The sequence below is a fragment of the Bidens hawaiensis genome, unplaced genomic scaffold, assembly GCF_021521415.1.
Source record: "Bidens hawaiensis isolate Kalapana, Puna unplaced genomic scaffold, B.hawaiensis_p1.1 tig00053059_1, whole genome shotgun sequence".
Classification (NCBI taxonomy): Eukaryota; Viridiplantae; Streptophyta; class Magnoliopsida; order Asterales; family Asteraceae; genus Bidens; species Bidens hawaiensis.
In genome coordinates, this window is record NW_027499544.1 from 34,041 (window position 1) to 48,606 (window position 14,566).

Here is a 14,566-nt window from a genome sequence, read left to right on the forward strand (position 1 = left end):
TTAGTTAAAGGTAATTTACTAAATACCAATTATAGAATTAAATTTGTGACACTTCCACCAACGGTATGATATATAATTCTATTATTCCATATCATTAACTTTAGAAATAAACGTACATCACCTTTGAATATTTCCATTTCACCCTCTTCTTTGCATCTCCATAATAGCCGGATTTGTTTAGTTTTCTCACCAGGCAAATATTTGACTATATATATGTGGTACCCCACCCCTACGTACTCAATATAAATACCTTCTACATCTATACTCTTACCTCACATCAAAAACCATATCTCAAACATCTCCTAAAACCATAATGGAAATTAATCAACACATCAATAGGTTCGTCTTTTTTCTTATCTCGTTAGTCACCTTTACCACCTTGGCACATGGTCAAGGTACCCGAGTCGGGTTCTACCAGACCACATGCCCACGCGTGGAAACCATCGTACAGTCCGCGGTCCAATCTGCAGTCCGCGCCAACCCCACTATGGCACCCGGTTTACTAAGAATGTTCTTTCATGATTGCTTTGTTAATGGCTGTGATGCCTCTATCCTAATCGATGGGTCTTCTTCTGAGAAAACCGCCGGTCCGAACTCTTTATTGAGAGGGTTTGAGGTCATTGATGCTGCAAAGACACAGCTGGAAACCACGTGTCCTGGGGTGGTCTCTTGTGCTGACATTCTTGCCCTTACGGCTCGTGATTCGGTTGTGCTGACTGGAGGAACGAGCTGGGCAGTGCCGTTAGGTCGTAGAGACGGGTTAGTTTCACGGGCAGGGGATACCGCTAACCTTCCCGCTTTTAACGACCCTGTTAGTGTTCAGATCAGGAAGTTTACGGACAAAGGTCTTAACACTCAGGATCTTGTTGGTCTTAGTGGTAAGCTAAATAATACTACTGTCATAATATTATTCCCATAACATATATTTTTATATTCATTTTCAATAACCAAACTAGTTTTATAATAAAACTATTGCTTTTTTTTTCTAAATATAATATTATTCAAAATATTAAACTATATAAAAGTAAGGGTTCGGACATAGCGTTGGAGACGCCCTAGTTATTTGATAAAAAACTAACATTTGTGTGTTACGGTTTGGCTGATTTTCAGGGACACACACAATCGGGACAGCAGCTTGCGCGCTATTTAGCTACAGGCTATACAACTTCAACAACACGAATGAACCTGACCCGAGTATCGACCCAGCATTCCTTCCCACGTTCCAAAACCTGTGCCCCAATGGTGGGGATGGAACAAGACGTGTTGATTTAGACACAGGCAGCGTGGGAAGATTCGACAACTCGTACTACGCGAACTTGAGGAACAGGCGTGGAGTACTAGAATCTGATGCTGGTTTATGGAACGACCCAACGACACAAAGGTTTGTGCAGCGGTTTCTTGGTGTTAGGGGACTGCTTGGATTGACATTCAACGTTGAGTTTGGGAGATCAATGGTTAGAATGGGTAATGTTGAGGTTAAAACCGGGACTCAAGGCGAAATTCGTAGGGTTTGTACTACTATTAACTGATCAATTGAAGAGGTAGGTCCCAGCAGAGCCCAGTTGGACCCGCAAGACTCACCTTCAACAGGGACGTCTGCGCGGTTGGACCCGCAAGACTCACCTTAAACAGGGACGTCTGCGCAGTTGGACCCGCAAGACTCACCTCGAAGAGAGACGTCTGCGCAGTTGAACTCGCAAGACTCACCTTAAAGAGGGACGTCTGCGCAAAGACCAACTGGATCCGCAGGACCAACCATGCTCAGAGACGCGACGTCCTTACGCGCAGTACGCAAGCTGTTCCCGCAGGAAAAGCCTCCCAATGGTGACGTACTCCGCCTGTTCCCGCAGCTACGGATACTAGCCATCAGGGAAGGCTACCCGCACAGCAAGGCTACACGCACAATGCACTAACTCTCAAATAATTCAGTAATGTCACCTGAAGAGGGAATGAGCAAGCCGGGAATACTCCCGCCCAAAGCCGGGAAAACTCCCGCCCAAATGAGCCAGTCCGTACGCTACTGGAGGATCTTTTGTACAATACCTGCCAAGGTATGGACAAAAGATCTGACCAAAGCTGCGACAGCTCACTGACAACCGTACGACAAGCAGCACGCTCTAGTACTTAATGTCACTATCAGCCGCTGCCTACTCACTAACCCCTGTCGTGGCACGTGCATAGCCTGCAGTTGGTGGAAAAGGAATAGTACACAGCCGGCCATGTCACTATCAGCAGCTGCCTACCCACCAACCACTAGCATGGCATGTGCGTAGCCCACAGTTGGTTGAAAAGGAATACTATTCAGCCGGCTGTACCTGCTTGGAAACCTTCCTTCGGCTATAAATACTCCAACACCTTGGAACGGTATCATTATCTTATATCTTCATATATTATCTGATATCTTCTCTCTAGCTATTTCTCTTAATATACACTTATATTCAAGAGCAATCTAGTCTGATTCTCACGCCGGAGGGTGGTCACAAGGAGGTACCCCCCCCCCCCTTCTCAGTGACGAGCTCACGGTGTCTGTTTTGCAGGTCATCAGAAGAACAACCATCTTTGCCGGAACTAACCCTCGTGGGAAACATCTATTTAACCCCCAGATTATCCGTAATCTGCCCAGGGTCAATTAGTGTTTCTTCATTGGCGCCATCCGTGCATAAAGGCTAGAACTAATTCTTTTTCAGTTTTTTCAAAACTTCTGGAAAGATGGTTAAGGTTACTCCGTTGCCATCGACCAAGAAACTTCGGTAACCACAACCCCAGCTACTGGGGGGAACACCGGCGAGCACACAAATTTTACGAACACTACCCCGGTTACCCAAGCTAGGGCAAGTGCAGTAAATTTTACGAACACTACCCCGGTTACCCAAGCCGGGGCAAGTGCAGTAAACAATCATCCCCTGGGATTCTTTAATACCCAGGCGGAAAGACAACAGACGAGGCTCCCCCGGCAAACACTTGAACAAGTTAAAGCGTGGGCGGAAGCACGTCAGAAGGAATTCCAAGCTGAGTTTGACGAACGCTTACGTTCCATCCAACAGGCTGACGAATTTGGAAGCACTCGACAACAGCTCAACATGAGCAGTGAGTGCGAGTACTCGGACGATGATCGGGAGGAATCCGACACCGACGCAAACCCTCGCCATAGGGCGAAAGGGAAGCGTAAGGAAACGGACTTCCAACCGAGAAGGAATTTCGAAGAAACCTTCAAACCAAGGAACGCGGGGGGAAACTCACGCACCTCGTGGCGTAATGAACGCTGAGCAGGCTAATGCATGTAGAACCCCAGTTGGGAAAAACACGAATGAAACTGCAGCTTCAATGTTGGAGACTACATACTGCGTAAACAACGAGATTCCGAACCAGGTGAATATCGGCTCGAAAGGCTCGATGGCACCCCCATCCCAAGAACATGGGAGTTCAATTACACAGGTCGCATGCAGATCAATTCCAAACTTGTAAAGAAAAGGCCCAGAGCCACTTCTAATGGAAATGATTCTCCTTATCACATTGACGCTGATGGTCTTACATTTATACTTATGAACTTTCCACACTGATATGCCGGTATTCACCGCATAAATAAGTGTGAAAGGAAGTCGTTGCGTGTGGACGGCGGCAAAACCCGCATAAACACAAAAAACGGCAAAAATTTCTAAGAAATAAGGACAACCTTCACGCAGGTCAGTTATAGGTAAAGTTTGGTCATCCCACTAAATGAAAGTGACGGTCCTACCCGCACAATCATGATAGAGGAAACTGAACACTAACCTATTGACAACCGCGCGTCGAACGGTTAACTTATTCAAAACACTGATATGCTGTATTCACCGCATAAATAAGTGGAGACGTCGTTGCGTGTGGACGGCGGCAAAACCCGCATAAACACAAAGAACGGCAAACCTTCACGCAGGTCAGTTATAGGTGAAGACTGGTCATCCCACTAAATGAAAGTGACGGTCCTATTCGCACAATCATGATAGAGGAAACTGAACACTAACCTATTGACAACCGCGCGTCGAACGGTTAACTTATTCAAAACACTGATATGCCGGTATTCACCGCATAAATAAGTGGAGACGTCGTTGCGTGTGGACGGCGGCAAAACCCGCATAAACACAAAGAACGACAAACCTTCACGCAGGTCAGTTATAGGTGAAGACTGGTCATCCCACTAAATGAAAGTGATGGTCCTACCCGCACAATCATGATAGAGGAAACTGAACATTAACCTATTGACAACCGCGCGTCGAACGGTTAACTTATTCAAAACACTTGGAAAATTGCTAAGTTAAACTAAAGTATGCACGAGCGAATCATATATTTTTTATGCGGCAAAACAAGTGCCAAATTAAACTAAAATATGCATGAGCAAGTCATATAACGTTTACAACGCAAGTCAAAAAGATTCAAAAGTAAGCGGGACTATACCCCCTTACCTTGGTAACCAAGTAACCGTAAGACAAGTGCGGGTACAGTGTTAAGGCAAAACCCTTCACATATCTAGCACCCGCAGGGAATTGAAGCCAAGAATACCTCGGCAACCAACTATAAGACGGGTGCGGGTACAGTGTCAAGGCAAAACCCTTCACATACTTAGCACCCGCAGGGAATTGAAGCCAGGAATACCTTGGAAGTAAAATAACTATAAGACGAGTGCGGGTACAGTGTCAAGGCGAAACCCTTCACATACTTAGCACTCCGCAGGGAATTGAAACCAAGAAGGATCTTCTGGGCCATGCTTGCGGAAAGGGATATAACATCCCCGCATAGCGGGAACGTTGAGAACTAGATTGTTGGAAGCTCCAAGATGGAATTGGTTGTTTAACATAATTGATCACTATGTTTAAAACTACCAAAACCCCGTGGAGAATCTACACAAGTGAAACTCAACGCTCCCGACTTGCGAGGAGGTTACACACCTACCCGCATCATACCCAAAGATCAAGCAGAACAGTGGGAAATTCTGCACGTGACATTAGGAAACCCGCGGGAAGAATCCCCGCGGAGACCTTTAAACTAAACCCTTTTCAAAACCCCTTGCATAAGTCCAAAAGTTCACCTCATTAACAATTCATGAGAAGAACATTTGACTAGGGGGACTTGAAGAGGTAGGTCCCAGCAGAGCCCAGTTGGACCCGCAAGACTCACCTTCAACAGGGACGTCTGCTCGGTTGGATCCGCAAGACTCACCTTAAACAGGGACGTCTGCGCGGTTGGATCCGCAAGACTCACCTTAAACAGGGACGTCTGCGCGGTTGGATCCGCAAGACTCACCTTAAACAGGGACGTCTGCGCAGTTGGACCCGCAAGACTCACCTCGAAGAGAGACGTCTGCGCAGTTGAACTCGCAAGACTCACCTTAAAGAGGGACGTCTGCGCAAAGACCAACTGGATCCGCAGGACCAACCATGCTCAGAGACGCGACGTCCTTACGCGCAGTACGCAAGCTGTTCCCGCAGGAAAAGCCTCCCAATGGTGACGTACTCCGCCTGTTCCCGCAGCTACGGATACTAGCCATCAGGGAAGGCTACCCGCACAACAAGGCTACACGCACAATGCACTAACTCTCAAATAATTCAGTAATGTCACCTGAAGAGGGAATGAGCAAGCCGGGAATACTCCCGCCCAAAGCCGGGAAAACTCCCGCCCAAATGAGCCAGTCCGTACGCTACTGGAGGATCTTTTGTACAATACCTGCCAAGGTATGGACAAAAGATCTGACCAAAGCTGCGACAGCTCACTGGCAACCGTACGACAAGCAGCACGCTCTAGTACTTAATGTCACTATCAGCCGCTGCCTACTCACTAACCCCTGTCGTGGCACGTTCATAGCCTGCAGTTGGTGGAAAAGGAATAGTACACAGCCGCCCATGTCACTATCAGTCGCTGCCTACCCACCAACCACTAGCATGGCATGTGCGTAGCCCACAGTTGGTCGAAAAGGAATACTATTCAGCCGGCTGTACCTGCTTGGAAACCTACCTTCGGCTATAAATACTCCAACACCTTGGAACGGTATCATTATCTTATATCTTCATATATTATCTGATATCTTCTCTCTAGCTATTTCTCTTAATATACACTTATATTCAAGAGCAATCTAGTCTGATTCTCACGCCGGAGGGTGGTCACAAGGAGGAACCCCCCCCCCTTCTCAGTGACGAGCTCACGGTGTCTGTTTTGCAGGTCATCAGAAGAACAACCATCTTTGCCGGAACTAACCCTCGTGGGAAACATCTATTTAACCCCCAGATTATCCGTAATCTGCCCGGGGTCGATTAGTGTTTCTTCATCAATGATGGTTGTTACTGGTGTTTTATATTGGTTGAGACGGTAGTAACTTGCAAGTTGTTGATACAATCATTATACGATGTTAGGAACAAGCTTTAATTTGTGAAATAAATGAATAATAAACTGTGTTTTTTACATTGAACTTCAACTTATTAAAATGAAAATCAAACCAAATTAATTACTTTAAGTCTGTCTTACATAACCAATTTAATGATACGTTCTACACACGAAAGAAAGAAAAAAGAACAACTTCGCAAATCGATTTATATTTAGACTTATCGAATCAAGGTCGGATTACGTTCTAGTTCTTTTCAAATCATGTAAAAAATATTTTTCTATCTTTCGAAAGTTATTGTTACGTTAAATTATATTTAAATAACACAGGTGAATGGCCAAACAATTATAAAGCAATCCGACGCTTCATTATTTGCCACGTATCAGAAAAGTTACTCAAAGAACGGTAACGAAAATTTATGAATCCGGTAAACTTGTGGGTCAACCAAACATTATAAGTAAAAGTGACACCGTTTTTTAGGTTTTTAAATTGGAAAAAAAAACTTATAGGCGCATAACGTAGTGCAAGAGTTTTTTTGGATGAGATCCATAAAGTGTAGGTTGTCGGGGTGGTCGAATGGTAACACCTCGTGAATCATGAACTTTGTCATGTCATCACAAACTGCATTTAAGTCGTATTTCCAAATATTTTATTTCATTTGTAGTTGTTGCATGACCTCTAGGCGTAGTTCCATTCAAAACCTAGCAATATTTTATTTCATTTTATTTTATTTTTGTGTGTTTTTTAGCCTTTTTTAATATTCCAGAGAATAGATGGCATTTTCTAGAGTTTTAATTAAACCAAAATATCTAAAACCCATTCATATTACCACATTGGGCAAAATGATAAGAAACATGAGAATAAAAAGGGGTGAAAAGTGGATAAAACTGCTATAAAGTCGTTGTTCTACTACTACATTCAATTTTGCAACTAGCTCCAAAAATCAGTTCCAAAACCGGTTTCTGAGCAAGCTTATGCTCGATCGGGTACGTTAGGAACCAAACCAGTTCCTACAGAAACCTGTTCGGGTTAGCGATTTCCTAACCGTTTCTTTTTAACATCTCTACTACTGGCGCGTCACCATCTCAGCACCAATGTCGTCTCCTCCACCACCGTCGACACCTCTTAGTCGTCCCACCACCATCGCTACCACCAGCGCCACAACCACCTTCATTATCGGTTTTTTTGTCACTCAGTTAACCCGAATCAATTGTAATTTAGAAAACACCTAGTTATATTATGGGTTGTTTAACTACTGGAAGGCCGGAAGAAAGTCAAAGTACAAAAATGGCTATATGTGCAGTCAAGCATTGGTATATGGACTTTATGTGTACGTGTATGTGTGTGCATGACGGCCTTTAAATCACCGAACCACATCTAATTTAACGAACCTAAATTCCAATGCAAGACGAACCGACAGAAGACAAAACTGACTGGTGGATCCACGGATTTTTTTTTCAGGGGTTTACTGTTTTTAGATGTTTCAATTTCATATGGTCAGGCATAAAATATTTCTGGTTTTTTCAATGGTTTGGGTCGGATAAGGTTCATCACGGGGGTGCGCTGGATGTTTTTAGGAGCCTAAAGTGATTTTAAAAATGGTCCCTTTTCATAGAAAGGATAGTTATAACCTCGAGTGAGATACGTATATAATGAGTATAATGAAGCTAGTCAGTTTTTGTTTGACTGGTTTCTACTAAATTGTAATTGTTTCAAGTATTGAGTTATCCTTACATAACAAAAGGTTAATTATCACCATAACACATGACAAAAGGTTTCAAGTATTGAGCAATCTATGGATCTTTTTCAACATCTTCTTGCATTCCTGTATATTCTATATACAAAATGCCAATTGTTAGGGATTTGGGTATTGTAACACACACACAAACACAATATAATCTGCAAGAGAAATATAAACGAAGATGAACACGCGAGATTTACGTGATTCGGTCGGCTGACCTACGTCCACGGGCTGCAACCAGGATACTTTTCTTATTGCCTTTGGCTCACTCGTGATGAGGAATTACAAGTATAAGACACTATTTATAATAACAAGATTAGGGTTAACAACCTGTTCCCCAAGAAAACAATAATGGGCTTTAATTAAATAAACGGGCCAGGCCTGTCACAACTCTTAATTTAATTAGTCTGCCACAAAAGATGTCTTCTAACCTGGGCCCAATTAAGCCTCCATAAACCCAACAATCTCCCACTTGGAGGCTCGATAATCTTCAAACTGCCTACCGATGATTGTTTGTACCTCTTATAATCTTCCTCGTCTTCCTGGTTTCATCTGTCTTCTCATCAGTTAACCTGAATGCCCGTTGAAGCTCCCCCGAGCACCAACACATCAGTCTTGGCTACCACTGCCCCTGACTCGTTCTCTATCCCTACCGGCTCCCACTTACACGAACTGCCGAATCCTAGAATACGTTGAGAACAAACAACACTCTCCATATTAAGTAGGTAATCTTCTGGAGAGACTTTAACCGCTGAAATACCGGTTCTCTTAACCCACTGTCTGGTAACTCTGGCTAAAGCTTTGACTGGTCGACTGCCAGTGCTCCCACTGCCACGAAAACCCCTGACTGGTTTCTCTGAACCTTTTCTAGCACGTTCAACCTGAATCTGACCTGTGGCTCTAGGTTTATCTCCTGCAAAACAAACCTTCTTCTGCTCACTAGACTCTGTGAACCGGACTTTGGTCTTCTTCTGAACTGGGTCGGTCACTCCCTCAGACGATAAACTGACCATATACAACGAACCCCTCTTTCTTCCTCGAGCTATGACAAGATTTCCCTTAACAACTTTCCACTGCCCGTTCCCAAATTTAACCTCATGCCCCTGTTCATCCAACTGCCCAATAGAAATCAACTTTGTCTTTAAGCTTGGAATTACTCTGACATCCTTCAAGGTCCATGAACCGACTGAAGTAACTAAATTCATGTCACCCATGCCCGTAACATCAAGAACATCATTGTTCGCCAGTCTAACCTTACCAAAATCACCTTCCTTCAAATTCAGCAATGCTTCACTGCTGTGGGTAGCATGAAATGAAGCACCAGAATCCATGACCCAGGAATCAATATACCCTCAATACTAAGAACTAAAGCCTCGTCCTCTGAGTATTCTTCTGCTGTGTTGACTTCTTTCTTTTCATTCTTATCATTCGAACACTGATTCCTAAAGTGTCCTGTCTTGTTACAGTTCCAAGATACCACATCCTTTCGAGTCCTAGACTGACTCCTTTTCCTGTTCCCGCTCCCACTACCTCTGTTATTTTTTCTTCCTCTGCCGACATGCATTAAATCACCTGATGATTCACCTGAATTTCTTTGTCTGACGTCTTCGCCTAGAATAAGATCCTGAATCCCATCAAAAGTGAATTCGCTGGTAGAACTAGTAATTGCTGTAACAGTTCCCGACCAACTATCTAGCAATGATGAGAACGGTAGTAGAGCCTGAACCTCATCCTCGAATTTTATACTAACTGACCCAAGTCTTGACAAAATCGAGTTAAAGTTGTTGATGTGCACTGTAACTGAACTTCCTTCTTTCATCTTCGTGTTCACCAGTTCACGAATCAGGAAAACCTTATTAGCTACCGAAGGCTTCTCGTACATATTAGACAAAGCATTCATTATCCCACGCGTCGTAGTTTCCTTCAGGATGTTGAACGCAAAATCTTTCGATAACGACAATCTAATAACTGTCTTGTCTTTCTTATCCAAAGTTTTCCACTCATCCGGTTGTATCTTCTCCGGTCTTTCACCCAATACCATGTCCAAATCTTTCTGAACCAGCAAATCCTCCATTTGCATTTTTCACCAACCAAAGTCTTTACCATTAAACTTCTCAATCTGAAGTTTCCCGCTCTCAGCTATTAACTCAAACTAAGAATTCCCAACTTTGGTTCTAGGTAACAATATCAAGAAAAACTCGGACAAACAAAATAACCCGAAAATCAACACAAAACCACCCGGCTAAACTGCCCGATAACCGCCAAAAAACCCGATGACCAAAACTCAAAGCCAAAACCGAAATTAAAACCCGAAGCCAAAACTGAACCAATCAATATTTCTTCAACCAATCCAAACCCTAGTCAAAACAGAAACTGAAACAAAAAAGAAACGCGAACCTGTTACTCCGTTTCTTTCTGAAAAAAAAAACAGCAAGAGACAACCCTGCTGCCTTGACTTCTGGTCGGTCGATGAATTACTAGAAATTATCTGCTTCTTGTCTTACAATGAATAATAATTAATTGATATATGTTTTGACTTTTGTTCACTATTGAAATCATCAATCACAATAACGGTGGCTTTTATCCACAAAAGCCAATAAGTAACACAAATAATTATTTTTTGTTGTGACGGCGGCTTAAGAACAGAATGGCCTAGAGTCTCCAAACTTTTTCCTTTTTGTAACGTAAACTTGGAAGGCTACAATCGAACAACTGTTGATGGCCGGCTGCCAAATAACAAACACCTATTCGAACGAAACACCTTCTCTCGCGTCGTGTTTCGCTCATGTGCAACCGTAACCTCGGCTACAGATACCACTTGTTAGAGATTCCGGTATTGCAACAGACACACAAACACAATATAATCTGCAAGAAAAATATAAACGAAGATGAACACGCGAGATTTACGTGGTTCGGTCGGCGGACCTACGTCCACGGGCTGCAACTAGGATCCTTTTCTTATTGCCTCTGCCTCACTCGTGATGAGGAATTACAAGTACAAGATACTATTTATAATAACAAGATTAGGGTTAACAACTTGTTTCTCAAGAAAACAATAATGGGCTTTAATTAAATAAACGGACCAGGCCTGCCACAACTCTTAATTTAATTAGTTTGCCACAAAAAATGTCTTCTAACCTGGGCCCAATTAAGCCTCTATAAACCCAACACCAATAGCCATTAATGGTATACAACATTTAAGTGTGATATTTTACAATCGGAGACATGAAGGCAAAACTAAGCAGGAATCACTTGTGTAATCTTCTGTGAGAAAAATATTAAGTAGCCACCACAACAGAAATATGAATCACTAGCTCACTCCAAGCTGCACGTGCCAATCCAACAGCAAGCCTAAGTGCTTAACTAAGCTTATTACCTTGATAAATTGTCTAGGCATTTCATGCTTAGAAAAACCCCAATGAACTAGAAAAAAATTCAAAAAAATCATTAAACAAAAGATACATAGGTGTAGAACTTAATTTATAATCTTTTAGAACCAATCTTTAATTGATAAGTTTTACGTATGTGTCTTTAATTTGTTAAGGATTATATATCTAATAATGGAACATGACCAAAATGGCCTATTTGACCAAACTAATATTTGTGACTAACTCTCCAAACTAAAAAATATCCAAAATGGTCATTTTCTAAACGATAGGATCCACCATAATAGCACTGAAATCCAAGAGATCTTTCTGACACCCTTTTGTTTTTGAGCCAACCACATCTTGGCACGTATACACTTAGACAGTCGGGCCAAGCCGTTTTTTTTAAACGATCATCAAACGGTTATTAAACAGTTGTCCGACAGTTTAAAAATAATTAAACGGTTGGTCCGACGGTTTAATAAACGGTAGGCCAACGGATCTATTACGTCGGACCTTAATATCTACTCCGTCGACCAACAGATCTATTCTGACGGCCTTCATATTTACTCTGTTGGCTATCATATCTATTCTGGCGACCTTCACATCTATTCCATTAGGCCTTCGTATCTATTCCGTTGGCCTTCATATCTATTTATTTGGGGCATTCATATCTTTATGTTTAAGGGATAAGGGTTATAATCCATAAATTTGAGTAAAATTAAAAAAGGTACATATTTAGGTGGTTTGTGACGATACGTAAAACCTCATCATGGGTAACATTCATGCCTATTGTTTGACGGTATTCGTTTTCCATCATTGTCGTGATTTCTGCTTCATTCTATGTCATGTAGCCATTTGTGAGAATGTGGTTTTAAATACCTAAAAATGTCGACGTTTTTGTTATGGCGGAATAGATACAATGATGGAAAACGAATACCTTCAAACAATAGGCATGAATGCTACCGATGTTGAGGTTTCGTGCATCGTCACAAACAACCCAAATATGTTTTTTTTTTAGTTTTACGATCAACCAAATTTATGTTTTATTATCCTTAACCCTTAAAATTTTCATTAAACATAAAATAATGTTTCCATTATTTGGATTCTTTTTTTAATTACTATTAGTTATTATATACTAGTTTGAGGCCCATGTATTACACGGATAATTGATAAAAATTTTAAACTATAACCATTAAGTGAAATACAGTCAATAAAATGATCATATATTGTTAATACAATTATAATTTACATTAAAAATAAATAATTAAGATTACACAAATATGTTAAAAATAAGTAAAACCTTCCTTGTACACTACATTTATGATTGAATTGGTCGGTATACATTGTTTATCAAAATTCTAAATCTTTAGTTCATGTCTGCTTGTAGCTCTTGATAAGGTAACATATGGGTCTGCTCATAACTCTTCTGTGAGATAAATAAGGTTCTTCAAGTACATACCAACCCTAGATAAACGATAATGTATCCATGAAACTAACAAAAAAAAATTCATGCGCATAAAATATCACATCTTTTAATCAGTTAATATAATGTCATTTGAGATCATCTGCTGATGTTTATTGAAAAAACATAATTATCCCAAAAACCAAATTACCTGAACGTTGTTGATATAATTATCCTTAGAACCTTTAGAATTTATGATAAATTTGTTGGCATTAATATTCTCAGTATGACAAATTTTTAATTGATTTTATATTTTACAATTAACAATTGTGTAATAAGCAACATATAAAACCGAAAAACTATAACAAAATGATTTGTTTCATTTCATATGAAATGTAATTGTAAGGAAAATGACAAAATCATACTAATCTTAAAGACATGTTCAAATAACAGTGAGTTAGCATAATATTAGAAAATTTAAAGTTGCATAAACTGAAGATAGTTATTCTTAGTTACAGCAGTTGAAAGTATTAGATTAGAAATCCATAAATTTGAATACTAATCCCATGTTATTAGTTAATATTATGGGAAGTTGATTGAATATTTAATTAATCGATATATATATATATATATATATATATATATATATATATATATATATATATATATATATATATATATATATATATTAACAACTTATAAAAAACAAAAAAAGAAGCAAAGATTTCGGATGTTATGGAAGCATGGTAAATGACTTTTACTGGATTAACTATTTTTTTTAAATTAATGTGAAAATGAAATATTCCTTGAAATGTAATAAGGAGAATGATTAAGTTATAAATAATAAAAATAAAGATAAAAATAATAAATATTTAGATTAAGTTACATTATAATAAGTGTGAATCTTAATGAATTTTTATAACATATATTAATAATAAACTAGGTTGTGTTACACCCAATAGAAAGTATAATGAAGTAAAGAAAAATATTATATTTAATATGTAAATTCAGTTATTTCATGTAACAATTTATATTTATGACTTTTTAATAAGTTTTTGATATATCTAATTATTAATACACTATTAATTTTAAGTTACAAACCAAACCTTCATGTTTGATTTATTTTAAAAATAAAAACATTCATACCATATTCCAATGGAATGTTTATAATTCCATCAGATATTAGAAGGAAAGTGAATTCCTTTAATTGAAGGAAAGATTTCTTATTTCAATACATTCACTTACCAATCAAACATAATTATAGATTTAATGTTTATCAATTCTACTTCCAATTCCCATCAAATACATGATACAAACCAGCCCAAACAATATATAATTTCAAATTTATATAAATAACTAGCTTTTGAACCCGTGTATTACACGGGATTTGTCAAATGTTAAAAATAAATATGGTTTGTTATTTCAATTAATGTAATTCTCAAAATACTTATGAATTAAGGTACTAAAGTTGCGTAGTTGGTTGAATCTCGGGTATGAAAATGACACTTAACACAATAATGAATAAAATCCACACTATGTTATAACCCAATTGACAAAATGATTTTGACCCATGACCCATGGATAGCTAGAATAAATGAGATGAGAGATTAGGAATTAAAAGTAATGTAGGCTTGACACCTAAGCATTAATATTTTCTTTTGTTAGTATTTTAAGATAAGATAAGATTTCCAAACATTATTTAACAA

General features: G+C 39.7%; 1 protein-coding gene across 1 annotated transcript; it reads left to right on the plus strand.

Moving 5' to 3' along the window:
• The first annotated feature begins 313 nt into the window (after positions 1 to 313).
• LOC143599895 (peroxidase N1-like) lies at positions 314 to 1,529 on the plus strand. The gene is made up of 2 exons (XM_077077736.1): positions 314 to 878; positions 1,111 to 1,529. Exons 1-2 carry the CDS (start codon positions 314 to 316, stop codon positions 1,527 to 1,529), a joined length of 984 nt encoding a protein of 327 aa, XP_076933851.1.
• The last annotated feature ends 13,037 nt before the right edge of the window (positions 1,530 to 14,566 follow it).

Coding starts and splice junctions, on each gene's coding strand:
- LOC143599895 (XM_077077736.1), top strand. CDS start 314: ATGGAAATTAATCAACACATCAATAGGTTCGTCTTTTTTCTTATCTCG. Junction 879..1,110: donor GGATCTTGTTGGTCTTAGTG/GTAAGCTAAATA, acceptor GCTGATTTTCAG/GGACACACACAATCGGGACA.